Raw genomic sequence first — 26,400 nt, forward strand, 5'->3', positions numbered from 1 at the left:
ATATATATTTATAAGATCAGGAAGGGAACGTAATCCCTTCCATCATATTTTCTTTGGGCTGAAGACTTGGCACCATATGTTCATCACACCCTGATAAAGATGTGTCCTTCAACAAACTGTGTCTCTATGTACACAACGCAGAATAAATAGTACAGTGCAGGCTTAGCCAGGTTCCCCTCAGGCCAAGTCAGTTGCTAGTTTAGACATTGATAAACCAGCAATAATAAACACACTTTGGCCATTTTGGGGCAAGTTCATGGAGCAGGTTTGTTAGCAAACAGCTGCTTGTGTATACATCCAGCAGGTCGGGGGCCAGCGTCAGCTTTTGTTTGAAGTGGAGCTTCTGGCCCCCAGATGAATGCAAGTCCAAAGCAAACTCATCTCTCAGCTCAGTTTGTGGTCTTCAACCAATGAGAGACGTGCCCGTGCTCTTGAGCAGCTCAACATGTTCACCAGCTAGTCGCTAAGTTTGTCGTGGGCAGGACATACACGCCGACATTTTTTTTTGGGGGGGCGGGGGTGATATTATAACGAGGACATCTTGAAGTCGCTTGAAACAAGGTCGATGAAAGCGGTGACTCAAAACCATAAAGTTGCAGGCCATCAAAAAATAATGAGCTGAAAAGGCAGAAATACGCAACAGGGTTGAGGGGACACTGCCGAGTCAGTAATGCTGCGTGGGTTTGTCTCTGGCGGTGCTCGTTGTTTATTCTTGATCAAGTTCAGTTTCCTGGAATGAGCCATTGTCTGCCCTTTATTTGCCATCACACCACAGGCTAGAATTATATGTCACATTATAACATGCTGTGACACGAGAAGAAAAATAGGATTTAAGAAATGACCCCAGAGCCTAATTCTGAGCTTGTGTCATCAACCCGCAACGGAGTGCAGCACATGAGGCGACAGTGTTGCCAAGGAGCTGTTACCCTTTTCAACACCTATGACATCTTGTGTCTGGCCTTTACACTTCAGTCATTTCTCAACAAGTAAAGTAGACACAGATGCCTTAAACAAAAACCACCATTGTCATAACCCTCGGGCGCTCCCCTCTAGAGAGAGAGAGAGAGAGGGGGTGGGGGGAGAGAAGAAGAGAGAGGAATACAGTTGAAAGAAGGGTGGAGGGAGGGCATCTATGCTTTTGGTGCTGTCATAGAAAAATGCTGTGAGAAAGAGAAGGAGTGAGCCAGAGGGAGAGGTGGGTATTGAGAGAAAAAGGGGGTTTCCTCCATGTCAACCACCTCCCTGTAGTTGATTTATATGGTCAGCTGTGTGCTGTGTGACTTTGTGTGTGTGTGTGCGTGTGTGTGTGTGTGTGTGTGTGTGTGTGTGTGGGTGTGTGTGTGTGTGTGTGTGTGGACACTGTATTTGTGAATAAATGAAGGCCATATGGCAGTGGTTGTATTAATTAATTCCAGTTTGCTGACAAAAGTAACACCACAGTCACAAACACACAGAGTCACATTGCTCTTATTATGTGTATTACAACGACTGGAATTATAGTATACTATGATGTGACCAGTATTTCTGAAGTATTATGATACTTGATTTTAGAGGTCATTATACCATGCCTCACACCGTGTTATAACACTGCATTGTTTTATTTGAATTAGTATTAACTGAAAACCTGTGTAAATCTCTCTGAATGACGTATGTCATAGAGTTTGCCTGGAATTTGCATTCTCTTCCCTTGCACTATTCGAAGATGCAGTTCAGAAGTGAATGCAAATGTGCATGTGTGTGTCTGTTCATGGAGTTAGTCCTGTGAATGCAGGTGACTTTTTTTCATATTTCAGTAATTGGGCCACCAAAAACAATAATTGATTGCTTTCGTGGCTTATACTTTGACTTTCATTTGAAAGAAAATCCATTTACACCTGACTGTATAATTTGCGACAGAGGTTTAACAAAAAAGAAAAAAAAGGACTAAAAAAATCCAACCACACAAGAAGAAAGGGATTAGGAGGAAGACGCGTTTTGTTTATCCAAAGATTGTGATCAGACAAAGGCTTCCTGTAGATAACAAAGGTGATCGAGACAAATCTGGCAACATCCAAAGTGTTACCGAACCCATGTCAGGCTCCAGGAGAGATTATCTGTCAGAGAGAGACAGGAAGAGAAAAAGAGAGCATGCCGAGCACTCCCTTTTCCACTTAAAAAACCCAATGCTATCTCTGACTGCATCTGTTTGGAGAGATTTGGCTCTTTAGCCTTAAGGCTCCACTCTGAAGGTTCATCTGAAGTTACAGGGTAATTATCTTTCCGTCAGGATGCACCTACAACAATCCCAGCAGCACCTTTATAGGTTTCCTCGCAGCAATCAAAATTAATCGGCTGGAGACGACTTGCTGCTGCAGTAATGAGGACCATTGTGGAGCACAACGAAAAGGCAATTATCTTAAAATGTATTTATTTATGGCAAATTACCTCCAAAGCATTCATTTAAAAACATGCTGTTGTGGTTTGTGTCGAAACTCTTTGCTTTTCTATCTGGACCTTGACCTAAATGGGAAACAGTTAGTGGGACAGAGAGAGGTTGGGAGGAAAGACGGCTTGGGAACACTGTTGTTATTTGTTGTACAACAATACCCTCTGCTGGCAGAGAGAATACCAATACACGTTCCCACCCGTGTCATCGAGGGCTGGGCGATGAGATGTGATACACACTTATGTGTACAGCAGGGCTATTCAACTTCAGTAGCAAGTGGGCCGAATAAGAAGTGAGAGTCGCGCGCGAGCCGAGAAGGATTGTTGACGGGGGGGGGGGGGGTGGCTCTGGGTTAGATGTCTCAATGTATAAAAGAGGCGTGTCCGTCAGTTTTATTTTTTCTTACCAAGCTATAGTGATTTGCAGGCAGTCTTGCGGGACAAAGTTAAACTCAAACGGGCCGCATGCGGCCCGCGGACCGCTAGTTGAATAGGCCTGGTGTACAGTCTAGCCGTAGCCCGGCTTAGTAGATATAACTTGCCGTTCCTAATGTAATCGATTCTCTTTCCAATGTGTCAAAAGTTAGTTCCCTGACCGGGAATCGAACCCGGGCCGCGGCGGTGAGAGCGCCGAATCCTAACCACTAGACCACCAGGGACTAATGGACGCGTTACACGTGTTGGAGAATTACAACACCATATTTGCAAACTTGTAAATCTGTGTCTAATAGCTATGTTTAATGTAATTCATAGATGTCATGCATTGACGTACTAAAATACATGTGTTTAATTAACGCTAGGTCTCATAGTCGACTATATGTGCTGTTAACACATTAAATAGCCTATCGAACAGTACACTACCTAGAAGTGAGTAACGTCAGTCTAGTGTTACACTGCCCCTACCGGCCGTCACACGCGGATACAGCATAGAAGTCCTAACATTCTGCCTGAATTAAAATCAGAATGTCTGGAAACATCCTACTACATTTCACAAAACAAAAACACCCAACTGAAAGCATTTGTTAGTCATAAGTAATTAAATTTAATCCAGAACGTGAAGGCGATTATAACGTAACAAGAAATATATAATTTAGGTAAACCGGCATTTCACAACGCTTCCCCGGTGTGGTCCTGGCTCGGGTCCTTGGTCAACGTGGGATACGCGAAAATGTGAAGTTTATTTTGAACCTGTCCTGGAATTTGTGTCACATTTTTGCCACCATGGTCGCCTCTTCATAGAATACAACACAACGCCGGTCAGAGTGTCATCTGTTTTATCATGATGCCAGGGGACAAACAGTCCAGAACGGCAGCGATCGCCGCGGACACGATGGTTGGAAACTGTAAAAACTGTCCTGTTCTGCACCAGGTCAGATCATCTTTCTACAGAAATGTCAGTCAAAAAGTTCTGTTTCGTCTTTATAGAATGGACATATTGGAAATAGACAGTTTACGACTGTTATAACATGAATCTGAACCAATGTGTTGCTGTTTTAATCTTATCAGCACAATAATAATACATAGGCTATCCCTATTTGTTTTGGTTTTGCTTTCTTCTCTCTTATTACAGACCCTGACCGAATATGTGTCGTCATTTCTTGCGCTGAAACAGAAGATAGCGGCTTCTGAGTGAGTATTGATGAATTGTAGTTGTGATGGTCAGAGACCTCGTTGTAAACACACTAGCGTTAGCTTGCAGTTCCTGACGTTTCTGCAGACCCCGCGGGTATGATGTGCAAACTAGTTAGGTATATTCATTTAGAAATACTAAACACATATGTGCTTACTAATAATTCATTTGTTCCGCAACGTTTCTTTTCTAACAGCTATGTATTATGTGTTATCTTGTTGGCTAACTTTACCTATTCGAATGTGTTTAAGTAAACACTGAAAATCAATTGGCAAGATAAAGTTTTAACTTTGTAACCCTGTGATTTGTATTTATTGTTAATATAGCACAGTCAGTATGATGACTGAATATCACTATGGTATCACTATTATGCTAAATCGTGGCTCGGGTAACTAATGACGAAGGAAAAATATAAGTATCCCCATTATGTTAAGTTATTTAAAGAATATCTATTATTTAACTATGATCTTCCTGTGTGGTTTCTGAAGGATAAATGCATGCAACTGGTTTCAGCATATTCCTGTTGTGAATGTGTTTTCTGCAGTGACACGATCCGGCTTCAGCAGCAGCTCGAGGAACTGCAGAGCAGACTGATGGCGCTGCAGAAGAAGACAGCAGATTATGAATCTATTCAAGCAGAACTGGGGGAAAAGAAGGTGCGCCCCCTCTCAGTGGAATCCCATTTACTGCCCAAAGGATGGCAGTAAAGTCTTCTGATTGTTGTGCCTCAACGTAAACGTCCTGCTATCATGCTGAAACAGTCTTTTACAGTGTTTATTTTTTTATAGGGTGCTCTTGAGAACTCCAGAAGGAGGTGTGAAGAGATGGACACCTTGAAGCAGAAAAACACCAAGACAATGGCAGAGTAAGAGATCATTCCGTCATAACTATGACACTGCATATTATAACGGTGTTGGTGGTAAAACGCAAACTATTATTTTCTCACCCCTCAGGAAGAAGAAACTTGAAGACCAGCTTAAGGATTTGGAAGGTACATTCCTTCACATGCCCTAATTTTAACTTTAAACTATACCATCATTCGTACATTATTAAAAAATGTTCATGTGTTGCATTTTTTTTTTTTTTTTGTGGGGTTTTTTGCTTACTTGTCTTTCAAACTCTAAGAACTGTCTGAAACACGGTCCCTTGAAAACGCACAGCTGAAGAGGGAAAAGGCCATTGTAGAAAACGATTTGCTGAAAACACAGGTAAGCAAATAAAGTGATCTCAGAATACATCTGTCATTTGAATCTCATAACTGACGACACATTGGAGTTGTAGTTCTCAGGAGGTTTGTGGTAATCGTAGCTCAGGATACATCATTTAAATGTTCACCTCTTTGCAGACGTCTTTGAGGAAATCTCAAGCACAGGCAGATCGTGTTGACGCATTGATAGAGGAGAACGCCAAGACAACAAGCAGGTAAGGACGTACAATCGCTTTGCAGATGTGGGTCCTTCATCGTGGCTTTCTCTCTTCTTGTGTGTTTTTTGTTGTTATTATTTTCGTCATGCTTGTGAGAAAAACAAACAAAAAAACCAACTGCTAAAAGTCCCCATGTTGTTTTCACCCATACAGAAAGGACAACCTTGAAAATAAAGTTATGCTGCTTGAAGGTTTGTATTGAATGTTGGATTTCACACGACAGCACGTCTTGAAGCTCGTGTGGGTTTAGCTTTATGTTTCTGGTCTGTCTTTCAGATTTGGTCAATCATAAATTACCCAAAGAAAAGAATCTGCTACTGATGCATATCAGTGACCTCCAGGTGCAGTAATGACCTTTTTTATTGATGTTGATTTTGTTGGAAGTATTTCTTAAATAATGTTTAACTGAACTTTCTTTTGTGTATGCGCTTAATTAATTTGCAGGTGAGACTGGTGACACTGGAAAGAGAAAGAAATAAAGGTAAACGAGTAACATTTACAAATAGTGTAAAAGTTGTATTAATATTTTGCTGCGGTCAAATGTTCTTTCTTCAAAAAGTTAGCTTTGCAATAAATAAAATAAAAGAAATAGTCCAACAAATGTTTAAAATTGTTTCAAAAGGCTTTTTTTATATTTATAAAACAGCAGCAACTTTCTCTGATCTAAAATTATATTTAAATCTTAAGCAACTTCTGGATTTTCTCTCGACAGAATATAGGAGCACATCAACTCAAGCGAGTGCACCGGAGGAGCATAAAGTTGATAAAGGTATCTAATCAGCTTCAGCTATTATTCATAATATTAATTTAATGGGCTTATCACATGCACATACAGTGCATCTGGAAAGTATTCACAGCGCTTCATTTTTTCCACATTTTATGTTATAGCCTTATTCCAAAATGGATTAAATTAATTTTTTTCCTCAACATTCTACACACACAAAAACCCATAATGACAAAGTGAAAACTGTTTTTTGCAAATTTTTGCACATTTATTAAAAATAAAGAACAAAAACATAACATGTACATAAGTATTCACAGCCTTTGCTCAATACTTTGTTGAAGCACCTTTGGCAGCAATTACAGCCTCAAGTCTTCTTGGGTATGATTCCACAAGCGTGGCACACCTATTTCTGGGCAGTTTCTCCCATTCTTCTTTGCAGAACCTCTCAAGTTCCATCAGGTTGGATGAGGAGCATCTGTGCACAGCCATTTTCAGATCTCTCCAGAGATGTTCAATCGGGTTCAAGTCAAGGCTCTGGCTGGGCCACTCAAGGACATTCACAGAGTTGTCCCGAAGCCACTCCTTTGTTATCTTGGCTGTGTGCTTCGGGTCGTTGTCCTGTTGGAAGATGAACCGTCGCCCCAGTCTGAGGTCCAGAGCGCTTTGGAGCATGGTTTCATCGAGGATGTCGCTGTACATTGCTGCATTCATCTTTCCCTCAATCCTGACTAGTCTCCCAGTTCCTCCCGCTGAAAAACATCCCCACAGCATGATGCTGCCAGCACCATGCTTCACTGTAGGGATGGTATTGGCCAGGTGATGAGCAGTGCCTGGTTTCCTCCAGACATGATGCTTGGCATTCAGGCCAAAGAGTTCAATCTTTGTTTCATCAGACCAGAGAATTTTGTTTCTCATGGTCTGAGAGTCCTTCAGGTGCTTTTTTTGCAAACTCTAAGCAGGCTGTCATGTGCTTTTTACTGAGGAGTGGCTTCCGTCTGGCCACTCGACCAAACAGGCCTGATTTGTGGAGCGCTGCAGAGATGGTTGTCCTTCTGGAAGGTTCTCCTCTCTTCATAGAACAACACTGGAGCTCTGTCAGAGTGACCATCGGGTTCCTGGTCACCTCCCTGACTAAGGCCCTTCTCCCCCGATCGCTCAGTCTGGCTGGGCGGCCAACTCTAGGAAGAGTCCTGGTGGTTCCAAACTTCTTCCATTTCCGGATGATGGAGGCCACTGTGCTCATTGGGACTTTCAATGCTGCAGAAATCTTTCTGTACCCTTCGCCAGATCTGTGCCTCGATACAATTCTGTCTCGGAGGTCTATAGATAATTCCTTGAACTTCATGGCTTGGTTTATGCTCTGATATGCACTGTCAACTGTGATACCTTATATAGACAGGTGTGTGCCTTTCTCAATCATGTCCAATCAACTGAATTTAGCACAGGTGGACTCCAATCAAACATCTCAAGGATGATCAGTGGAAACAGGATGCACCTGAGCTAAATTGTGAGTGTCATGGCAAAGGCTGTGAATACTTATGTACATGTTATGTTTTCGTTCTTTATTTTGAACAGATTTGCAAAAATTTGCAAAAAACAGTTTTCACTTTGTCATTATGGGTTGTTGTGTGTAGAATGTTGAGGAAAATAATGAATTTAATCCATTTTGGAATAAGGCTGTAACATAACAAAATGTGGAAAAAGTGAAGCGCTGTGAATACTTTCCGGATGCACTGTAGCTGTCATTTTTACTTCTGCAAGCGAGTCATTGTTTGTGTCTTTTTGTGTGTGGTTTTTTTCAGAAAAGTTCCAGATATTGCTTGAGAACTTGTGGGCGTGTGTGGAACCCCAGCAGCAGTCCTCCGCCAACTTGTTGCACTTATCTGGTGAGGCACCAGATGGAAATGTCTTGTACATCTGTGTGTTATTACTGCCTAACTCCAGAAGTGTTTTCACTTTGAATAATTTTTATTTTTATTTTTTTTATTGTTGATTCTTGTCATTTCAGAGTCCGGGTCCAAACAAGTTCTACCCAGCCCCCCACAGAACAGGCCGCGCCGTCATCTGAATAACGCATTCCATTCTGCTCCCCACAAGGCTTATGAATCCCCCAGTTCCCCCATGAAAAAAAGTCTCATTTTTACACAGTTAAAGACCTCTCCGCGTGGGCAGAAAGCTGCCAGGCAGCAAGTTTGTCACCAGTCAACAGGTGCCATGAAGCAAACGCACACTCCCGAAGAGAGCACGCGGTTATCCAAGGAAAGCAAAACTGAGAAGTCGTCCGAAGAATCTGTTGAGGAGATACTGGCATTGTTCAAACCAATGCTTCCCTGCATATCACCGCTGTCATATTTGGTGAGAAGTCCTAAATATTACATGCAAATGCTTCTTTTTTCCCCCGGGGTAAAGCGTTGCACGGAATAGTATTTACCTGGGGAACCTCTGCTCATTTGAAAGAATGTCGTCTTTGGTCTTAATTCTTTTTCAAATTTGCCGTGTCAGTAATTTGTCGAGCAAAACATTCCAACCATAGTTTGCCAAAACACAGAGGTCATTTGATCATTTGAGTAAAACAGACATGGGGTCCCCGGGTAATACCAGTCGTGTGCCAAGAGGGCTTCATATTTATGATGTTCAGATGAATGGTGGTTCGTGCAAGGTGCTGTGTTGCAGTCTATTATATAGTTAATTCACAATGCAAGCACTGTTGGTAAAACCACAATTTATAAAAACTCTATTTATAAAATGAAGTGACAGAAGATGGACCTGGTTTCTGTGGATCCTTAACTCATCTTAAGATAAGGCCTTTATTGGTATTGAAACAAGTCACAAGTCTGTAAAATTAAAAGACATAGGAATTAGGATTGTATGAATTTGTATGAACATCGAAAATATTTGCGCACAGATTTTTTAAAGATATTTATCTATTTAAGTTGAATATAATTCCAGAGTGGTCTTTCAAGCACTGGCATTTGTCTTGCCTTCTGATCAGCCTGGTCCCTCTCATAGTGCCATGTATGGTTGTATCTACAAATGACATCCATGTGTTTTTTTCTTTTCCTTTCTGTCCTCGTGTAGGACACTGAGGTGGAATCGATGGAGACAACGGATTGCGAAAAGGAGAACCATCCCAAAATCTCCGAGAACAAAGCTCTTCGCCCCCAAGAAGAATCCCTGCTCATCGCGACATCAGTAACGAGTCCACATTCTTCTGCGCTGCCAACAGACGAGACGGCGGACGCGCCAGTGGTCACAACACAGGAAGTGGAAGATGCTCCTGATGAAAAGGACTCCAAAGGCTCGGCACAAAAAGAGTTGAGCGACGTTATGGAAACAAGTGGCACAGGTGGTGAGGAAACACATCTTCAAGAACACGTGCCGATTGAGCAGGACCCAGCAACTGTGCAGTTAGCGTCGGCATCGTCTTCGTTCTCCTCCTCGTCAGACATTACACTTTTGGTTGAGGTTGTCTCGTTAACCTCTGAAAGACAAGAGCCATCCTGCGGTGTAAGTGACGGTAGCGGCAAGGCCGACAGCGCATCTCAAAGGGAAAATGCTTTCGAGGAGGCAAAGGAGGATCGGTCCGGGACGATAACGGAGATGGACGTTGACACAAACCCCAGTGATGTTACTGGTGCTGAAACAGTCACTCCCGATGGTGGAGAGTCCCCCAGAGGGAGTGATACAACTGCACTCTCTGCAGAAATGGGAAATGGGCAGTTAGTTTCTTCCTCAACGTGCATGGACTCTGTGACGAACGCGGAGCCTGCAAATACAGACAATGGTTCAGAAGATGGGGAAAGTCATCAGGACTATTGTGGTCTGGTACAGGACAGTCAAGATACCACCGTCTTTGAACCCCAGGAGAACGACAGCTGTCTTGGCAAGGACACGGAGGTACCAGACAATAACCCCTGTTTGCCAACCAGCGGCGTTGGCATTGTTAGTATCTCAAATGGAAATGTGGAAGAAAGGCTTGAAAGTGATGCATCAACAGAACCTCTTCGGGAGGAAGTTGGGAACAAAGCACAAGGAGCTGGAGTGGTTGGTGTGTCAACTTCTCCCTCAGAGTCAAATGGGGATAAAAGACCTCCGTCTCCTAGCGAGTCTCCACTGTTGAAGATAGAGGATGGTGATGTCGACCGTGAATCTGCTGGTGCAAATGTTGAAACTCCTTCGAAAAAGAATGTAGACATGGAGACATTGAACAGTGAAATGCTAGCAGATCATGGGTCTCCCCAATCCGACTCCCAAGAGACCACCACCTATGAATCTCTGAAAGAAAGCCTCCACTCGGCATGCAGGCAGCCGAGTCCTACATGTTTGTTACCCACTTTGGAATTGCAGACGTTGTCTAAATTGGAGGAAGACAAAGTCATTAAAAAAGACATTGTCAAAGACCTGCTTCAGGAGAGCATAGATGCAAGTGACTATAAACTGAGCAAATATAACTTGCGCTCTAGGAGCGCTGCGGCCACAAATGGACAAAATGAATGTTTGGAATCATGTATAAAAGAGCCTGAAAAAGCGAGCCCTCGTGTGATCGGAGAGGAGAAAGTGAGCCTTCGTGTGATCGGAGAGGAGAAAGTGAGCCTTCGTGTGATCGGAGAGGAGAAAGTGAACCTTCGTGTGATCGGAGAGGAGAAAGTGAGCCCTCGTGTGATCGGAGAGGAGAAAGTGAACCCTCGTGTGATCGGAGAGGAGAAAGTGAGCCCTCGTGTGATCGGAGAGGAGAAAGTGAACCCTCGTGTGATCGGAGAGGAGAAAGTGCGGAGAGGAGAAAGTGAGCCCTCGTGTGATCGGAGAGGAGAAAGTGAACCCTCGTGTGATCGGAGAGGAGAAAGTGAGCCCTCGTGTGATCGGAGAGGAGAAAGTGAACTCTCGTGTGATCGGAGAGGAGAAAGTGAGCCCTCGTGTGATCGGAGAGGAGAAAGTGAACTCTCGTGTGATCGGAGAGGAGAAAGTGAGCCCTCGTGTGATCGGAGAGGAGAAAGTGAAGACTCGTGAGATCGGAGAGGAGAAAGTGAGCCTCGTGTGATCGGAGAGGAGAAAGTGAACCTCGTGTGATCGGAGAGGAGAAAGTGAGCCCTCGTGTGATCGGAGAGGAGAAAGTGAACCTTCGTGTGATCGGAGAGGAGAAAGTGAGCCCTCGTGTGATCGGAGAGGAGAAAGTGAGCCCTCGTGTGATCGGAGAGGAGAAAGTGAGCCCTCGTGTGATCGGAGAGGAGAAAGTGAACCCTCGTGTGATCGGAGAGGAGAAAGTGAGCCCTCGTGTGATCGGAGAGGAGAAAGTGAACCCTCGTGTGATCGGAGAGGAGAAAGTGAGCCCTCGTGTGATCGGAGAGGAGAAAGTGAACCCTCGTGTGATCGGAGAGGAGAAAGTGAGCCCTCGTGTGATCGGAGAGGAGAAAGTGAGCCCTCGTGTGATCGGAGAGGTGAAAGTGAGCCCTGTGATGCATTCAACTGCAGCTCGGCCCACAGAGTGCATCGGCCAAGTTCGCTCTGAAATGGGCCCTCCGCTTCCTCGACTCCTAACCCCTCTATCTACGCCTCCAAAAGCGGGCAAATCAATCAATCCAAGGCAGGCTATTGGGAAACTCTCCTTTCCCTCGCCCATGAATCGATTAGCTTCGCCTACCACTCCTATCCAGGCCCACTTGACACCCACAAGCCAGCACCTGGGTTCCTCATCTTTGAGCAGTCCGCTCCGTTCGAACGGAGTCCCGTCATCACCACTTCAGTTCGGCTCCGCCACTCCAAAGCACGCCCTGCCCGTTCCGGGTCGCTTGCCCTCAACGGCAAAGAATTCATCCCCTTCGTCCTCCTCCAGTCCATCGCAGGAAAACTCCATGAGGATTCTTGACACCATGTACCCCGAGCTATCGGCCCACGGCCGAACTCTGAGCATTCTCAGAGGCAACGTCGGTCTCGGCATCTGTTCCTCAGAGAGTGGGATGTCCCCGACATCGACTGACAGCCAGGTGTCCTGCTTTAACTCCACTTCAACGGCCTTCACCAAGACGGAGACGAGAGGAGCGAAGAGACAGGCCCCGTATCTGCCTCAACCCAAAAGCAGCAAATATCTCCGGCTAGATAACTGCTCTCCCACTGCCAGTCGCAGGCAGGTGCCTTCCTCCCCTTTGTCAAACAGTGGCGAGGACACCACCTCGCCCCGGACTCCAAACGCCACGCCGGGGCCAAACATCATACTGAACTATTTCAAGCAGATTGAAAGCCAGGCGTTTGATCTGTTGCCTGTGATTCAGAGCCACCTGTACGTTGGTAACCTGCCCAAAAAGCCCGTCTTGAGAGACGAGGAGAAGAAGGTTATCTCTGAGATTTGCCGCATCAGATCGGTGGGTACACGGTTTTATTGGGCTTGTGTTGTGGAACTTTTACTCTTGCCGTTCATCCGCTGCCCCTCTGGTTGCTTTGGATTGCTTTTCCACTAAAAGTAACAGTATTTTCTTTTGTGAAATTATTCTTTAAGTGTTCCACACATCGTCTACTTTTAGCAGAATTTACCGTACAGCTGCATATACGCACTAACTTTGGTAGAAGAAGAGTATGTAAAGACCGACGCCTGCCAATAGCTCACAAGAGCTGTTGTTTGCAAAAGTCTGTGTCCACATGAAATGAACTGTGCATGTGTTTTTGTATTCTCCCATTTCTCTTCAGCTTGAGGCAGATTATATGACATTGCCCATCCTGAACAAGCTGAAAGCGGAGAAAAGAGATCTAAGCAGGAACTACATGCAGGCCCTGTGCAGAGTGTACACGGGGATCTGTAGACAGAAGAGAGACTGGGAGAAGGTTCACGTCCTGGCCTACAGCCTCCTCACTGAAGGTGAGCAATTTCTCTAGATACACCCGCGCTCGTTGTGGCAAGTGGAGCCTTTTCGCTCAACTGTGAAGATGCACAGAGATGTTTTTCACCTGACTGATGCTTTTTTTCTTTCTCATTGTGTCTGCCCGACTGCAGATTTCCCAGACTCTGCTCTGCTGGTGTTGTTCATGGTGACAACATGGCCCAATGTTCTCTCACACAGTAGTTCTCTGTGCCAGGCGATACACACTGTCACCAAGCTGAACGCACAAGAAAACGTCCTAAACTGCCTTTCGGCATTCCTTGGATGGGAGAAGGTGAAGAATTTGTCGAGATGGGGCTCCATATTTTGTCATGCTGTATGTTTCTGGGCTCGACTCTAGCTTGTTTTGAATTATATCTTCTATGTCCTATTGGTAGTGGCTGGGGAAACCTTTCCTCTTAAATTGTAGACACTTTGGTGTCACTTTTGCTGCTACATATATATGTATACTGTTTGATTTCCAACCTGTGGGACCGTAGTTAAGAGTCAGTTTGTTGTCTTTATGACGTCTTCTTTCCCATGTGTACTCCCCTCAACTAATTGAGAATGAGCCCAGTGAAACCGTTTGCCTCTATATCGCTGCAGAGTCCTCCCTTTGACATCGACGCGCTGATCTCCAGAACACTCTCGGATATTCGGTCCGGGGCAAACCAGTCTTTCCCGACACATCCTCGCTACGGGCATGACCTTAGAACTGAGGCGTGGCAGAATATCTTCACGCTGCAACTCCTTTGTTCACACAAGAAGTGGATGTGGACCTATGAGAACATATTGGGGTCTGTCATTTATTTTCTTCTAACTTGTCTTCCAAACTGAATTTACTGTAAATCACCTTTTGTGAGGCTTGGTCAAAGAAATGACTCCTGTGTACTCTTTTTGCCTTGACAGCAAGGAGTTGTGGCCATTGATGAACACTTGGGTGAGCCAGCCCAGAGGGCAACAAACCCCTGTCTCCGATATGGGCGTCGCCACCGTACTCCGACTCATAGGTCAGTTGTTTTGATCATTTACTTAACCGGCAAATATATGTAATTTAAAGATCTCCAAGGGAGAGTCGAGAGTTTTATTATATTTTTATTCTTTTTTGAACAGGATACCTCTGTCAACTGGGACTCAAAGAGAGGTGCGTTTCCACGGTGGGAACTGTCGCCAACGTCATCAACACGTTTGGTAGGCGCGGACAGGCTGAAGGTATGAAATATGAGAAACCTTGGCAAATAGATTCCTTGCTTTTTCGTGAGATATTTGGAATATAAATCCGATTTTGTTTATCTTTTCCATGTGGGGGCACACAACTACTTACCTGTGAATTTAAGCAAATGTCAATAATTATATCTCAACCTGGTATTTGTAAGTATATTCGAGTGTTTGAGTGTGCAAACACTCGAGTGCCTTTCCATGTGGAGTCTAATCGCATCTGTCTCCCACCACCACCAGATGTGCCATGGGAGGTCCAGTTAGCTGCCATCTACTGCATCTACGACCTGTCTCCCTGCAATCCCAAACAAGCCATGGAAGCCATGGCGGAGTGGAGAGGAGAAACGTCTCGGAGCGTCCCTCCTGCCGTTACCAGCTACATTAACCAGTTGGCTTCTGTCTGCAGACAAGGTCAAGGACTAAAAGAGAATCACACGCTGCACTAATCCACATGGACATGCGTGTGAGCCTGTTCCGATATCAAAGACAGCAGAAAATACCTTTTTTTAACTTGCCGACTGGCAGCTGATGACAGAGCTGTTTACTGTTTGGGCACATTACAAATGGGTGTTGTGCTCTTCCTTAATACACAGTGCATGGAGGTTCATTAAGTCTTGAGTTGAAATGTGCTGTCAAAGATTGTTTCAGACAGTCCAACGTTTTAGTTTTTTTTGTTACGTGCACTTCTACTTTAATAATACATCATTTAAATGTACTCTGATTTTGTAGCAAATTTGTCCTACTTTTTTATTGTTGGAGCCATGTCAAATTGGTTTTCCTAATATTTTAGCTATCCACACACCGTAATAAAGGTACCGGCATGACTCCCTGCCTTTTTTTTGTTGCTGTACTCAGGTAATGTTCTAAAGTATTGTAAAATAGGTCGGCCCATGTCCTCTGGTATAATTGTGGCGCTGCTGTATATGTTTCTTCATTTGTGTGTTTGCAAATACAAGATATTGCTGTTTGTGGCGATCTTATTTTTCATTCATACAGTCAATGCTTTGTACAGTTTAACGTATCAGAGGTTATTTAACTTTTTCAAATAAAAATTTCTACATATTGAAACAATTTGTCTGTGTTGGTGCATTATCGTCTCACTAAAATACATTCTAAAGCCATGAACTTGGTTAGAAGGGAATACGGTATAAGTAGACTAATGTTTATATCTTATTCCCTTATAACTATTTAATGGATGACTGTAATTAACTATCACAGTAACATTCACATTAAGGTATCGAATCCAGTCAAATTACTTCAACTATCACGTTGTATCTATTCGGCCCCGTCTGATTTGTGATAAGTGTTGAAACACTTAAAAGCAGCAGTTTCCTGGGCCAGTAATCTTTCAAATTAAAAGCTCAAAACCACATTAGAGCCATACACTTTGAAGGATTAAGAAGCAGCTCTATTGGCCAAGTAAGTGTGGACGTACAAGGAATTTGACTTTTTTATTACTGTCGATGTACTTTCACAAAAATACACATAACCCTTAAAAACTAGGACAGCAAGGCTGATCGAAGTACCTATAACCTATTTCGAGAAAACATTTGTTTTTATAAGTTATTGAAATGGAAAAAGACATGAAAAAGACATAACAGATATATTAATAGAAATCCAGAATTAAAAAAGGTATCAGACAAATATTAGACAGTAGTTGGAAATAAATCTTCAAACTGGGAGGGTTTCACTTCATTAAAAAAATTATTGATTTTATGATTTTACATGTGTAAATCATCAATGAAATGATATAGATGATTTACACATGTTATTGATAATGCAGAGGTGAAAAGTAAAATTTTGATATGCTACTTAATTACTTATTTTTTCCCAATGCGATTATGAAAGAACATTTAAAAAAGATATTTGTAGTAAAATACAGTATAATATCTCAAATATAATTAGTGGTTGCTGTTAATCAGAGAATGTTTGTTCTAATGGGATAATTAACCTGTTTATGGCAACAGCTTGAAACTGGACATATATCGAAACAGGAAAAACAGGCATCATATGATGAAAGTTAAAGAAAATGAATAATAGTTAATTCAAAATATAAGTATATCTGTACTCATTTTAAATTGTGGGTCTTTGGTATGACGTTTGATATTATATAAAAACAATATATATATATATATATATAAATAGTTTAGTATCCGGTTTGTCTGGCCTGCATGTGGTGAACTTGATGCACCTTTCAGTCTCGAGGGGTGTGTTCAAAGATTTAAATCCCTCACACATGCGTAGACGCTGATCCGTGCTGCTGGGTGCGCCATATTGGCTGGTTTACATGGGTAGTGGAGTTGGACGAGCCGCTTAAAAAAAAAAAAAAAAAAAAAATACGGTTTCTGGACATGAAGCATTGCAATGACATAAAGTAAATTAACGCGGTAGGTTTGATTCGTTTTCTTGAGCGCCAAGTCTTTAATTTGCGCGTCATTGCCCCGCGAAAGAGGTTATAGACAAACTCTAGTCCAATGGATCCCAGGACCGCTTGGATCCAGCCGGAGCAGAAGGGACCTGCCAATTCCCTGTGGATGCACATTTGGGAGACCTCTCAGGGATTTAGGGCAAACCCCGGCACCGACAACCACCTCCACCGCAACTTTGCGGCGCAAAACTCAGCGGAGTCCAACGGCGAGTATTGTAAAAATGTTGCATCGGCACCGGGGTGTGTGTTTGGGAAACTGCCGAAGCGAGACTGCGGAGGAGAGAGGATGAACGTCCGGAGGAAGGGCTCGTTGTCGCCGTCCTCCTCCTCTCTGGACTCGGAGGCCGAGAGCTCCTCGCCCTCGGGCTCCTCGCTGCAAATCGATAATTTGAACGTCGCAGAGGAGGCCAGCCGGTTTTTACACTACGGCGAGCACGAGCTGAACGAGACCAACCTCCGGCAGCAGTATCCCCCTCCGCCTGTTCACGCCGTTCAGCAACACTGTCGCATCATGCAACAACCCGGCGGCCACACCCCCGCCAGTACGAAACCCCATCAGCATGGGAGCAGCAAGCAGCAGCACCATCACCACCAGTCCCAGTCGAGCGGCCGCAGGAGGCATCTGAGCAGAGCCAACACGTTCCACGGCCTCAACCCGCTGCTGTCCTCCGGCTGCAATGGCCACCACGTAGACTCCTCTTGTAGTGTGTGGAAATCCAGGCGGTACAGCCCTGGCATTAATGGGTGAGAATAGAGAAGATGGTGGTTTATTTATTTTTTATTTTTATTTTTTTACAATAGTTATGGAAGGATATTCAATGTGACTTTTTGGAATTCCACATGGTCACCCAACAAAATGAGCAGTGGCTATTGCTCACTGCTGCATGTATTGTAAGGGCACATGTTAAATAAGGATGACTAATATTGAGTTCTGTCTCATTTTCAGATATACACACACACACCTTAAGATATCAATACATGTGACAGGAAAAAAATATCCATTGGGGCCTCTCCAATAAAACGATGGCTGTAATTGACTTAACCAATCTACTTTATTTTATATGTTCATGTCAGTCAGATGTTCCCTTTTTTTCCCAACAATCTCAGTAGTTCGCAAATAAGTTAAGTGAATGTGGATGTATTGAAGGTCTAAATCAATTTTCAGTTTCCCAGTGCTTAAAACATTTCCTTCTGTTACCAGCAGTATAGTCTCTGGTAGGCCCGGCCTAGCACATGCCTCCTTTTTTAAAAGGTTTTCTCAAATACACTCAACAATACTGTTCATGGTCCGTACTGTTCAGCACTCGTGTTCAGTCCATGATCCAAGTTGTCCTGTCTCTCTTGAACTCTTACAGTCTTCATGAAGAAATTGTGGACTTTTTCAACTTCATGTCACCACGACCGGAGGAGGAGGCCATGAGAAGAGCTGTGGTGAACAGAATAGAAGGTGTCATCAAGGACATGTGGCCCACAGCGCGGGTGAGTGTCGGTGGGCTTGGAACAGTACGCTCGCCTGCACAGTAGGTAGGACTGGGGCCTGTCTTTAGATTATTATGGTTCTTTTGGGGGATTATGTGAGCAGAATGTTCTAATCTTTTGCCAATTTATAAATAGCATTTCTTTCTTTCTGAAGAACTAAAAACCGACCGATTTCGGTGAGTTGCGTCAAGTCTTGATCTCTAAACCTCCTTCACCAAAGTTGGACAAGGGGTAGTTATTCATGGTGCTTAAATACATGAGTTCTTTATAGCAATAGTAAAATAGTTGATTTGATTTGACTCTTAAAGTGGAGATGTTGTCGTGGACTGCTTTTATGTTAAGCTGTATATATCGTGACCCATTTCCATAAATGAGGTCGACAGAATATTGCCATTGAGTTGACTCGCCACTTCCCACACCCTGTCTAATCAGACTGGGCATTAAAGGCTTCCGAAAAAATGTGACTCACTCCAGGGCCATTGTATTGATTTATTTAAAACAGGTGTACCCAATTGAATGGTAAATTGTGTTGGTCTTGGGGGTACATTGTTCTCCCATCTATCAACACACTAAAGAATCAAGAAAACTTATAACTTGATAAATTAATGAGAATCTCATCGTATAATCATGTCAAATTAATAATGATTAAATTAAATGCCCGGAGTTGCCATTTTAACAATTTGTCTTTGATTTTAGGGTTGACGTTATCTTAGTTTTTTTTTTTTTAATACAGCATTTTATTTATTTTTGAGTGAAGTTTATTGCCTTGCAAAGCTGTTATGGCCTCTTAAATCATGATTTTTGTGTCTAGACGTTTAAATGTATCCTGTTTGGGCCACTCGGTCAACAACCTAGTTTACAGAGTTGGCCAGATGTAATCATTAATCACGTCGCTTGCATTCCCAAAGTAACATTAGTGAATTATTTTCCATTGAATGTTAGACTGAGTGTACTTTGTAAGAAATGGCTTTTTTATAAACATGTTTAGCTAATCCTAGCCCAGACGAGTCCCACTGGGCCTCACTTCTCTCTCAAGACCAAGTCGTGTTACTCTTCCAAGCGGTGGTGGTACAAATGGTTCATGTTTGTCGTGGGCTTTGCCAAGTATTATTGACCATGACAAAGTCCATTTTCAGGATGACATGTTTTGCCTCTTGTAGCCATATGCAGTATGTAATATGTAGTATTGTATTATTTTATGATATTTAGAAAGCCAGGTAACATCAACTCAAACTATTCACTGCTGCTTCATAAGTGAGGACTTTTTTATACCTTTTTATCGTATTATTATTCTGCAAGTTTGTCTGTACAGGTCATACAACCACAAGTAGAATAGATTATATTTTTATACTAAGCCAGTTGTTGTTCTCTTGTTTGCTTTGCTATGAGAAAGCACAAATACAACAGACAATACACTTGCAGTGACATTGGGTTTGATCTTACTATCATCAGATTTTGAATTAAAAAATTCAGTCTGTGGGCTGTATAGCTAACCTGCCAACACATGACGGTCAAACTTTTTTGCACTTGAGCTTCCAAATTGGAAATTTTTACAATAATGTTTATGACTTGAATCAGGCTTGTATTTAATTGTCTTGTACCCTGCAGGTGGAGATATTTGGCAGCTTCAGCACAGGGCTGTATCTTCCATCCAGGTAATATTTGTTTTTTTCTTCCACAGTCTTATATGGGCCAGTTTTGAATTGTCATTAAAATGCGAGTTTGCAAAAAACAAAACACAATGCTGGAAATTCAGATTTACTTGTGAAGTTTTCGGAGGCTGTGGTATAGAGCTGAGCAGTAATGGGTAAAATTGATTTTGCATTATTTGTGCGAGTAAAAAAGAGGAAATGTAGTTAATCATTTGGATATTATTGATCAGCATTAATACTTCTTTGGAGGGGGGTTAAACAAGGCAGCTGTTTAATTCAATGAATGTTTTTCTATATTAATTATTGAAGACCGTGTCACCTTTTTTTCTTCTTTTCAAATTGTGTTCTTAATCTTTTAAATTTCACATTGTGATTGCACAGCCTTTCCTCAAAAGCCTGAAATAGTTGCACAACATAAAACTAGGCTTCACGTGTTGTGATTTCAGTGACCTCTACACCACTGTGTGTTCATAGTAAACCTGTAAAAAAACACACTTGTTAAGGTGCAAAGTACTTTGTTTCTGTTCTCAGTGACATTGACCTGGTGGTGTTTGGAAACTGGGACCATCCCCCACTGCAGGAACTGGAACGTGCCCTGAGAAAACGCAATGTGGCGGGGCCATATCCCATTAAGGTCCTCGACAAAGCTACTGTAAGTCACCAGGAGAGTCTTTTTTTTTGTCTTTAACTTTGAGAACCCACACAGGCGGGTTTGAAATTTATGTTTGGTCCTAACTAATGACTTGACGTGCTTGTGTCAAGTAGTTAATGATGAATCATGACCTGTTGATTGAGCTCACTTACCTTTTTGGATTGACTCTTTGCCCTGTCCTCAGGTGCCAATCATCAAGCTTACTGACCATGAAACGGAGGTGAAAGTGGACATCAGCTTCAATGTAGAGACGGCTGTTAAAGCAGCACAGTTAATCAAAAGCTATCTGAAGGTAAACCACTTGACACGTTCAACACAAACATGGCCCGTTTGTTTCTCACGTTCTGTCTTTCCGTCTCGTAGAAGTACACCGTTCTGCCACCTCTGATCTTCGTCCTGAAGCAGTTCCTGCTGCAGAGAGATCTGAATGAAGTCTTCACTGGAGGGATCAGCTCTTACAGCCTTATTCTCATGGCTATCAGCTTCCTGCAGGTACACAAACGTATACCTGATCCATCGATAAAAAAATGTCAAATCAACTTCATTAAATTCTGTGTGATTTTTAAAATAGTAAAAGTAATTATTTGTTTGTTTCATGTGGTTCTGAAATGTCATTATTTCATACTTTTATCTGTGCGCGTGATGTATCAGATTTGATCTGTAGGTAATGAGTGCCGCTTGTTCTGCTCATCAGTTACACCCTCGAATCGACACTCGGCGTACCAACATCAACCTGGGCATCCTGCTGATCGAGTTCTTTGAGCTGTACGGCCGAGACTTCAACTACATGAAGACCGGCATCAGGGTGAAAAATGGAGGCACTTACCTGTCCAAGGAGGAAATGCTCAAAGCCATCGGGAGTGAAACCAGGCCCTCCATGCTCTGCATAGAAGACCCAATACAGCCAGGTCAGCTTGGGATTTGAACTGATGAATTAATGGAGAGTGACATGATTTGAGATGCACATCAATGTAGAGGGTATGGTTGTGACGTCAATGTCGTAGTAAACATTTATCATCTACTATTGGTGCATTTACTTGGGGAGAACATGATAGATGGAGTTTTTAAAAGGGAAAATAACTTTTGTACAATGACCTGCTTAAACATTCACAGACTAAACAAAGTGGAGCAAAGAAGCAGATGAGACTGTTTGAGTTCTGGTTGGAGACTCATTGTGTCACGTAATGTTAGGTTTGATACAATTACACCGAATTAATCTTTATTTTACTGCCTGGATGAGGATAAGATCAGGTTAGCTTATGCCTAGCTGGCTAGTGCCGTTTTGTGTTTCACTGGAGTTTAAACACTCTTGCAATTATATTGCATGGTCCAAAGTAATCTCCATATATTTTAATTTTTAAAAACTTTTCACAGGTAATGATGTTGGCAGGAGCTCGTATGGTGTTTTGCAAGTCAAGCAGGTGTTTGACTTTGCCTACATGGTGCTGAGTCATGGAGTGTCTCCTCTAGCTCGTGCTTACCCCAACAAAGAGTATGACAGGTTGGTTTCTCAATTGATTCAATCATTCATTTTACTTTAACATGTCCTGAGCACTAGTTCAAAGTGTGTTCTAATGGCATTATGGACAACACCTCCTATCCGTGTCGCAGTACTTTAGGACGCATCATCAAAGTCAGCCCGGCGGTGTTGGCCTACAGGGAATGGACAATTAAGAAGTGGGGAGCCAATCAGCACGCCAAGCTCGAGAACCACGGTAACTTTTTTCGAACCTTGGTATCTCATCTACTTTGTGACATTTAGGGTGCTTTTCACACCTGTGTCCATGTGTTCTAATCAAGAAGAACAACGTATACTACATTGTTGCAATTTAGCATTAATGGTTATAATTGATGACATGCTGTCAATTTTAGAGAAGTCTTAATATCGGGGGGGGGGCTGCTCTGATAAGCAAACATGTTACATTGCATGATAGGTTATATACATGGCCTTATACAAAGGAATTATAATATTGATTCCTGAACTGATTTCACAATCGACAAATTCATGTATTAGTAAAGTAGCTTTTTTTTAAATCATGTTATCAAATATTAACGGCAATAAAATCCTGTGGTTGTTTTTTGTGTGTTTTCACACCACAATCCTCCCGCTCCAGTGTCTGCTTGAAAGGGGTTCGAGAACCACCTTCTCAAGTGGCCTCTGTTCAACAGTTTGTTCCCAAATGGACCGGACAAATAACCTGGGTTTGTTTAAACCAACCCTGTTTGGTGTGAAAGTGCTTTTCTTTGAGTTTTATTTTGTGATGTTTCCAGAAAATGTGAGACAATGTGTACCCTGTCTTGGTGTCAAGTAATGTTGTAATATGCCTGTTGCGGTAAATAAAGTTCAGCATTCGTGTTCTGTTTGGTCCTAGATGTAGAGACCTGTGAACAGGACCTAGCCAGACTCTTGCTGGTTTCTGTGGAGGATCAGAGAGACGCTTCCTCCCCCCTCAGTGCTGACTCCCTCTCACCTTCTCCAGTCTTCCTCCCCAGCCCTCAACACCACTCTTCATCATCCTCTGCATGTTCGCTCTCCTCCTCCTCCGGAAGTGACATAGTAAGGCCAAGGGATATTTTGTCTATTGAATCATTTTCTAGATGTGAGTCTTTAGTTCAGTGGTTCACAACCACTTTAGCAATACATGGAGTTTAACCGTCACCTGTTTTTTGTTTCATGCAAACTGAGAGATTAACGTGATTATAGCAACTGCCATCATTTGTCCACATATTCTCCCGTGTGTGCAACTTTGTAACACTGTCTTTTTCCAGGAGTCTGATTCTCCTGTGAGCAGTAACGCTGCCATCCAACTCCACCCCCTAACCCTGGCCTCAGTCCATTCAGTGATGCAGATGGCTACTGACCTGAGGGCCACTCACCCAGCAGGCTTTCTCCACACGATGCCTCAGGTTGGTTTCATTTTTATGTTCCCTCCGCCCCCTTCTAAAAGTATGAACCTTCCATTGCATTTTTTATTTTATTTTTGCAACTCAAACAGTGTAAAACCTATTGCGTTAGAACAGTGTTTGTTTGACGTTTCTTTGAATGTGGACGTAGAAACTATTGCACAGAAAACATCCAACACCTTGCTCCTTGTAGACTTGTCATTGCATGTTGTACTTTTTAGGTCCAGATGTCCCTCCCAGAAAACCTTACCATGCCCTCGCTCACTGATTGCCAGTTCTACCATGAAAGTCCAACTACAATCAGCATTGTGCATCGGCACATGTCCCAAGCTGCCCACATCTCCCAGCACACTAACTCCACAAGCCCTCTTCCCAGCCCCCTTCACCAGCTCCACCACCCTCAGATGGGAGGGCACCATGGCCACGCGTACACCATGCGGTCCAGTTCCCAAGGCTCACTCGAGCCGCACAAAGTTGGCTTAAAGCACAACCAAGGTGGAGGCCTCCAAGGTCAAAATCCCTCTCACTGTACCTTCAGTCCCCAACGGCGGTTTGTTCCCCAGGGTCATAACCCGGCGCTGGGTTCCAGGAGCCAGCAGCAGTACAACTGTACCACCTGGCGGCACAGGAAGAGGGAAAATCTTCCTGCTCTTAACCAGAGCAGATGAAAGGCGTGTATGACAGGCAATGTTTTTTTTTTTTTTACGGCCACACTGGCCCCGTCATGAGTCTTTGAGTCGGGGAGCTGTGAAGCATTCATGATGCAGCTGTTTTGTTGTCGGAGACTCTCAAAAACACACCTACTTTGTGCTGGAATTCACAAGTCGACTGAAGTTGTCTCCAAAGGAGTCAAAGGATTAATCTCTGCTAGCTCTCGTGCAAACACTGAGTGCTGCTGCGAAGAAGACTGTAAAAGGCCTGAAGTCTTAACTGTGCTTCATGTTGCTCCATCGGTCTGGTGATAGTCGGAGGCACCTCCTCTAAATGACATGCACACCAGCACAGACTTTGAGTTGGATTACTGATGCCCGCACTGGGTCTTGCTCTTCTCCCAGTGACACTTTGCAGCAGCTACAGTTGGCTAAAAGGTTCTGTCGAGTATCGAGTTTCCATGACACTTAAAAACCTTTTTACAAAGCAACATCGTGTGCCATAGTACTGACTTAATTATCAAACCTGGTCTCTCTTGAAGTTTTGACTCTTATTGGGCCTTATTTGAATTTGTTTTGGCCTCATCTGGTCTTCTGAATGCAACTCTCCAACGGGTACGGTTATGATTCAGAGTTCTTACAGCTTGGACTGTCCTCCACAAATTGTACTCTGGGCCGGAGCGAAGCACTACCTTTCTACCTATGCAGCGCAACGCTGACTTGATGTTTTTGGTGTGACGGCACAAAGCGGATCTCATCTAAAGTGCTTAAACTGTGATGACTTGTCTGAATGTACCAAATGTTTCTCTTGTGTGTGTTGGTCATGTGTTACCTTGTTGTTTCCTTTGTTCACATTGGCACTGATGTTATGTCTTTTTGTATTGTAAACATTGCCACCTTATTTTATGTTTGTTGCGTTCATGTGCAATAATTGTTTTTTTTAATTTATCTCACATTTTGGTTTTATTTGAGTGGTTGTCCCCACTATGTTTGCTCTTATTCTTTATTTTGTTTGTATTATTTGTCGACATTGATCTGTGCAATAGATGGATTTAAGGGCCTTGAGTCTGTGTGCGTGTGTGTCTGTGTGCGTGTGTGTGCAGCTTTCCAACAGAAGGGGGAGCTATGGCAAAGCAACATGAGAAATGTGCCAAAAATGACATGATTTACCATTGCATTACGATCACTTCAATGTTTTATCACCACTGCTCATATCACTTTTTCAGTCGTTAACTTTTTATTTGGCTGCATTTCCTCCTCAATAGCCTGAGGCTGTACTGGAGGAAATGCACCTTTTTCCATTGTTTACTTGTGTCATTTCAATAATAGTTGGTGCTACTTATTACCAGCAAAGTGCATTTTCTGCCTTATATGTCTGTTTTGATTCTGTTAAAGCAACAGGTTAACTGCCTTCTTAAATGACCAAATTTGCCCTTTCTTTCCCTGTATGTCGTCATCTTTCTGTTCCATTTGTTTCTATAAGCACTGCCAGGTTTACTTGGATTTTATTTGTACAACCAGATTCTAGTTGTATGTTCCAGGAGTTGATTCCTACTGCAGTCAATGATTGTTAACATCATGTCACGTTTATTTTTTTAATTCAAAGGTCATGATTCTAAAAGGCAAGAGGTCCTTCCTCCTGTATTTAGTCAGCATTTCTACATCTTGTAAAACAAGGTGTGAAAGCTACATAATTTACACAGCAATCCAGAAGGGGACTTGAGCTTGGGATGTCGCAGCGTCGCCATAACTGGAGTTTTGGTCGAGCCATGAACAAAACCAAATGTTGTGCTTGTCATGTGTTTTTAGAAGTCTGTGACTATTGTTAACACCCTGCACACCAATATGATACTCGACCTGATGTCATTATCCCGTCGTCTTCAAAGCCCTCGAGAGGATGATTGATGCATTGTTGCATCATAGTGCCACAAACCAAATCCCTAGATCAAATGTGTGGTTAAGGATGGGTTGCTATGTGTAATTGACTGACATACAGATGTATACCTTGGTTTTTTTATGTAGGTTTTTCTATTTTTTTAATAAACATTTTAAAACTATTTCCAGTTTAGTGTGTGTTTTTCAATGTGTTAAGTCCAGTCTTGTGCTGAGAAGTCCATTTTGGCTTAATCAATTTATCTAGTTGCATATCTAAATGTCTGCGTAAAGTATGAATAATGCTGGTCTTCTGAAGTTTGAGGGGAACTTTCTCAAGTTTTTATTAATGCACGTTCCAGTTGCATGTCTCTTACAGTCTCTCTTGCACTAAGACGAGAGTTTTGTAGTAGTACCTATAGCCACCGACTTTTTCCGAGCACCTCGTTCTTTGGTTTCAACCCGGCCAGAGACAGAGGAGCACCTCGATCATC

At 42.9% G+C, this 26,400-nt stretch overlaps 2 protein-coding genes and 1 non-coding gene across 3 annotated transcripts; 2 read left to right on the forward strand and 1 right to left on the reverse strand.

The window, feature by feature from the left end:
• Positions 1-2,972: 2,972 nt before the first annotated feature.
• On the forward strand, positions 2,973-15,340 carry ice1 (KIAA0947-like (H. sapiens)). Its single transcript, XM_056444774.1, has 22 exons — positions 2,973-3,793; positions 3,995-4,053; positions 4,599-4,710; positions 4,843-4,919; positions 5,008-5,045; positions 5,180-5,262; positions 5,400-5,476; positions 5,633-5,670; positions 5,756-5,820; positions 5,924-5,960; positions 6,192-6,248; positions 8,006-8,089; positions 8,212-8,558; positions 9,282-10,986; positions 11,039-11,226; positions 11,279-12,559; positions 12,882-13,050; positions 13,186-13,346; positions 13,658-13,848; positions 13,961-14,061; positions 14,165-14,263; positions 14,510-15,340. Exons 1-22 carry the CDS (start codon positions 3,704-3,706, stop codon positions 14,713-14,715), a joined length of 5,265 nt encoding a protein of 1,754 aa, XP_056300749.1. The 5' UTR covers positions 2,973-3,703; the 3' UTR covers positions 14,716-15,340.
• On the reverse strand, positions 3,012-3,083 carry trnae-cuc (transfer RNA glutamic acid (anticodon CUC)). Its single transcript has one exon. It is a non-coding gene; the product is annotated as a tRNA-Glu (tRNA).
• Positions 15,341-16,551: 1,211 nt separating the features above from the next.
• LOC130213128 (terminal nucleotidyltransferase 4A-like) lies at positions 16,552-26,091 on the forward strand. The gene is made up of 12 exons (XM_056444575.1): positions 16,552-17,441; positions 18,053-18,176; positions 19,785-19,831; positions 20,360-20,480; positions 20,665-20,772; positions 20,844-20,972; positions 21,175-21,388; positions 21,855-21,981; positions 22,092-22,195; positions 22,853-23,037; positions 23,250-23,387; positions 23,606-26,091. The coding sequence occupies exons 1-12, from the start codon at positions 16,744-16,746 to the stop codon at positions 24,050-24,052; spliced, it is 2,442 nt and encodes an 813-aa protein (XP_056300550.1). The 5' UTR covers positions 16,552-16,743; the 3' UTR covers positions 24,053-26,091.
• Positions 26,092-26,400: the final 309 nt, after the last annotated feature.

The sequence above is a fragment of the Pseudoliparis swirei genome, chromosome 22, assembly GCF_029220125.1.
Source record: "Pseudoliparis swirei isolate HS2019 ecotype Mariana Trench chromosome 22, NWPU_hadal_v1, whole genome shotgun sequence".
Taxonomy (NCBI): Eukaryota; Metazoa; Chordata; class Actinopteri; order Perciformes; family Liparidae; genus Pseudoliparis; species Pseudoliparis swirei.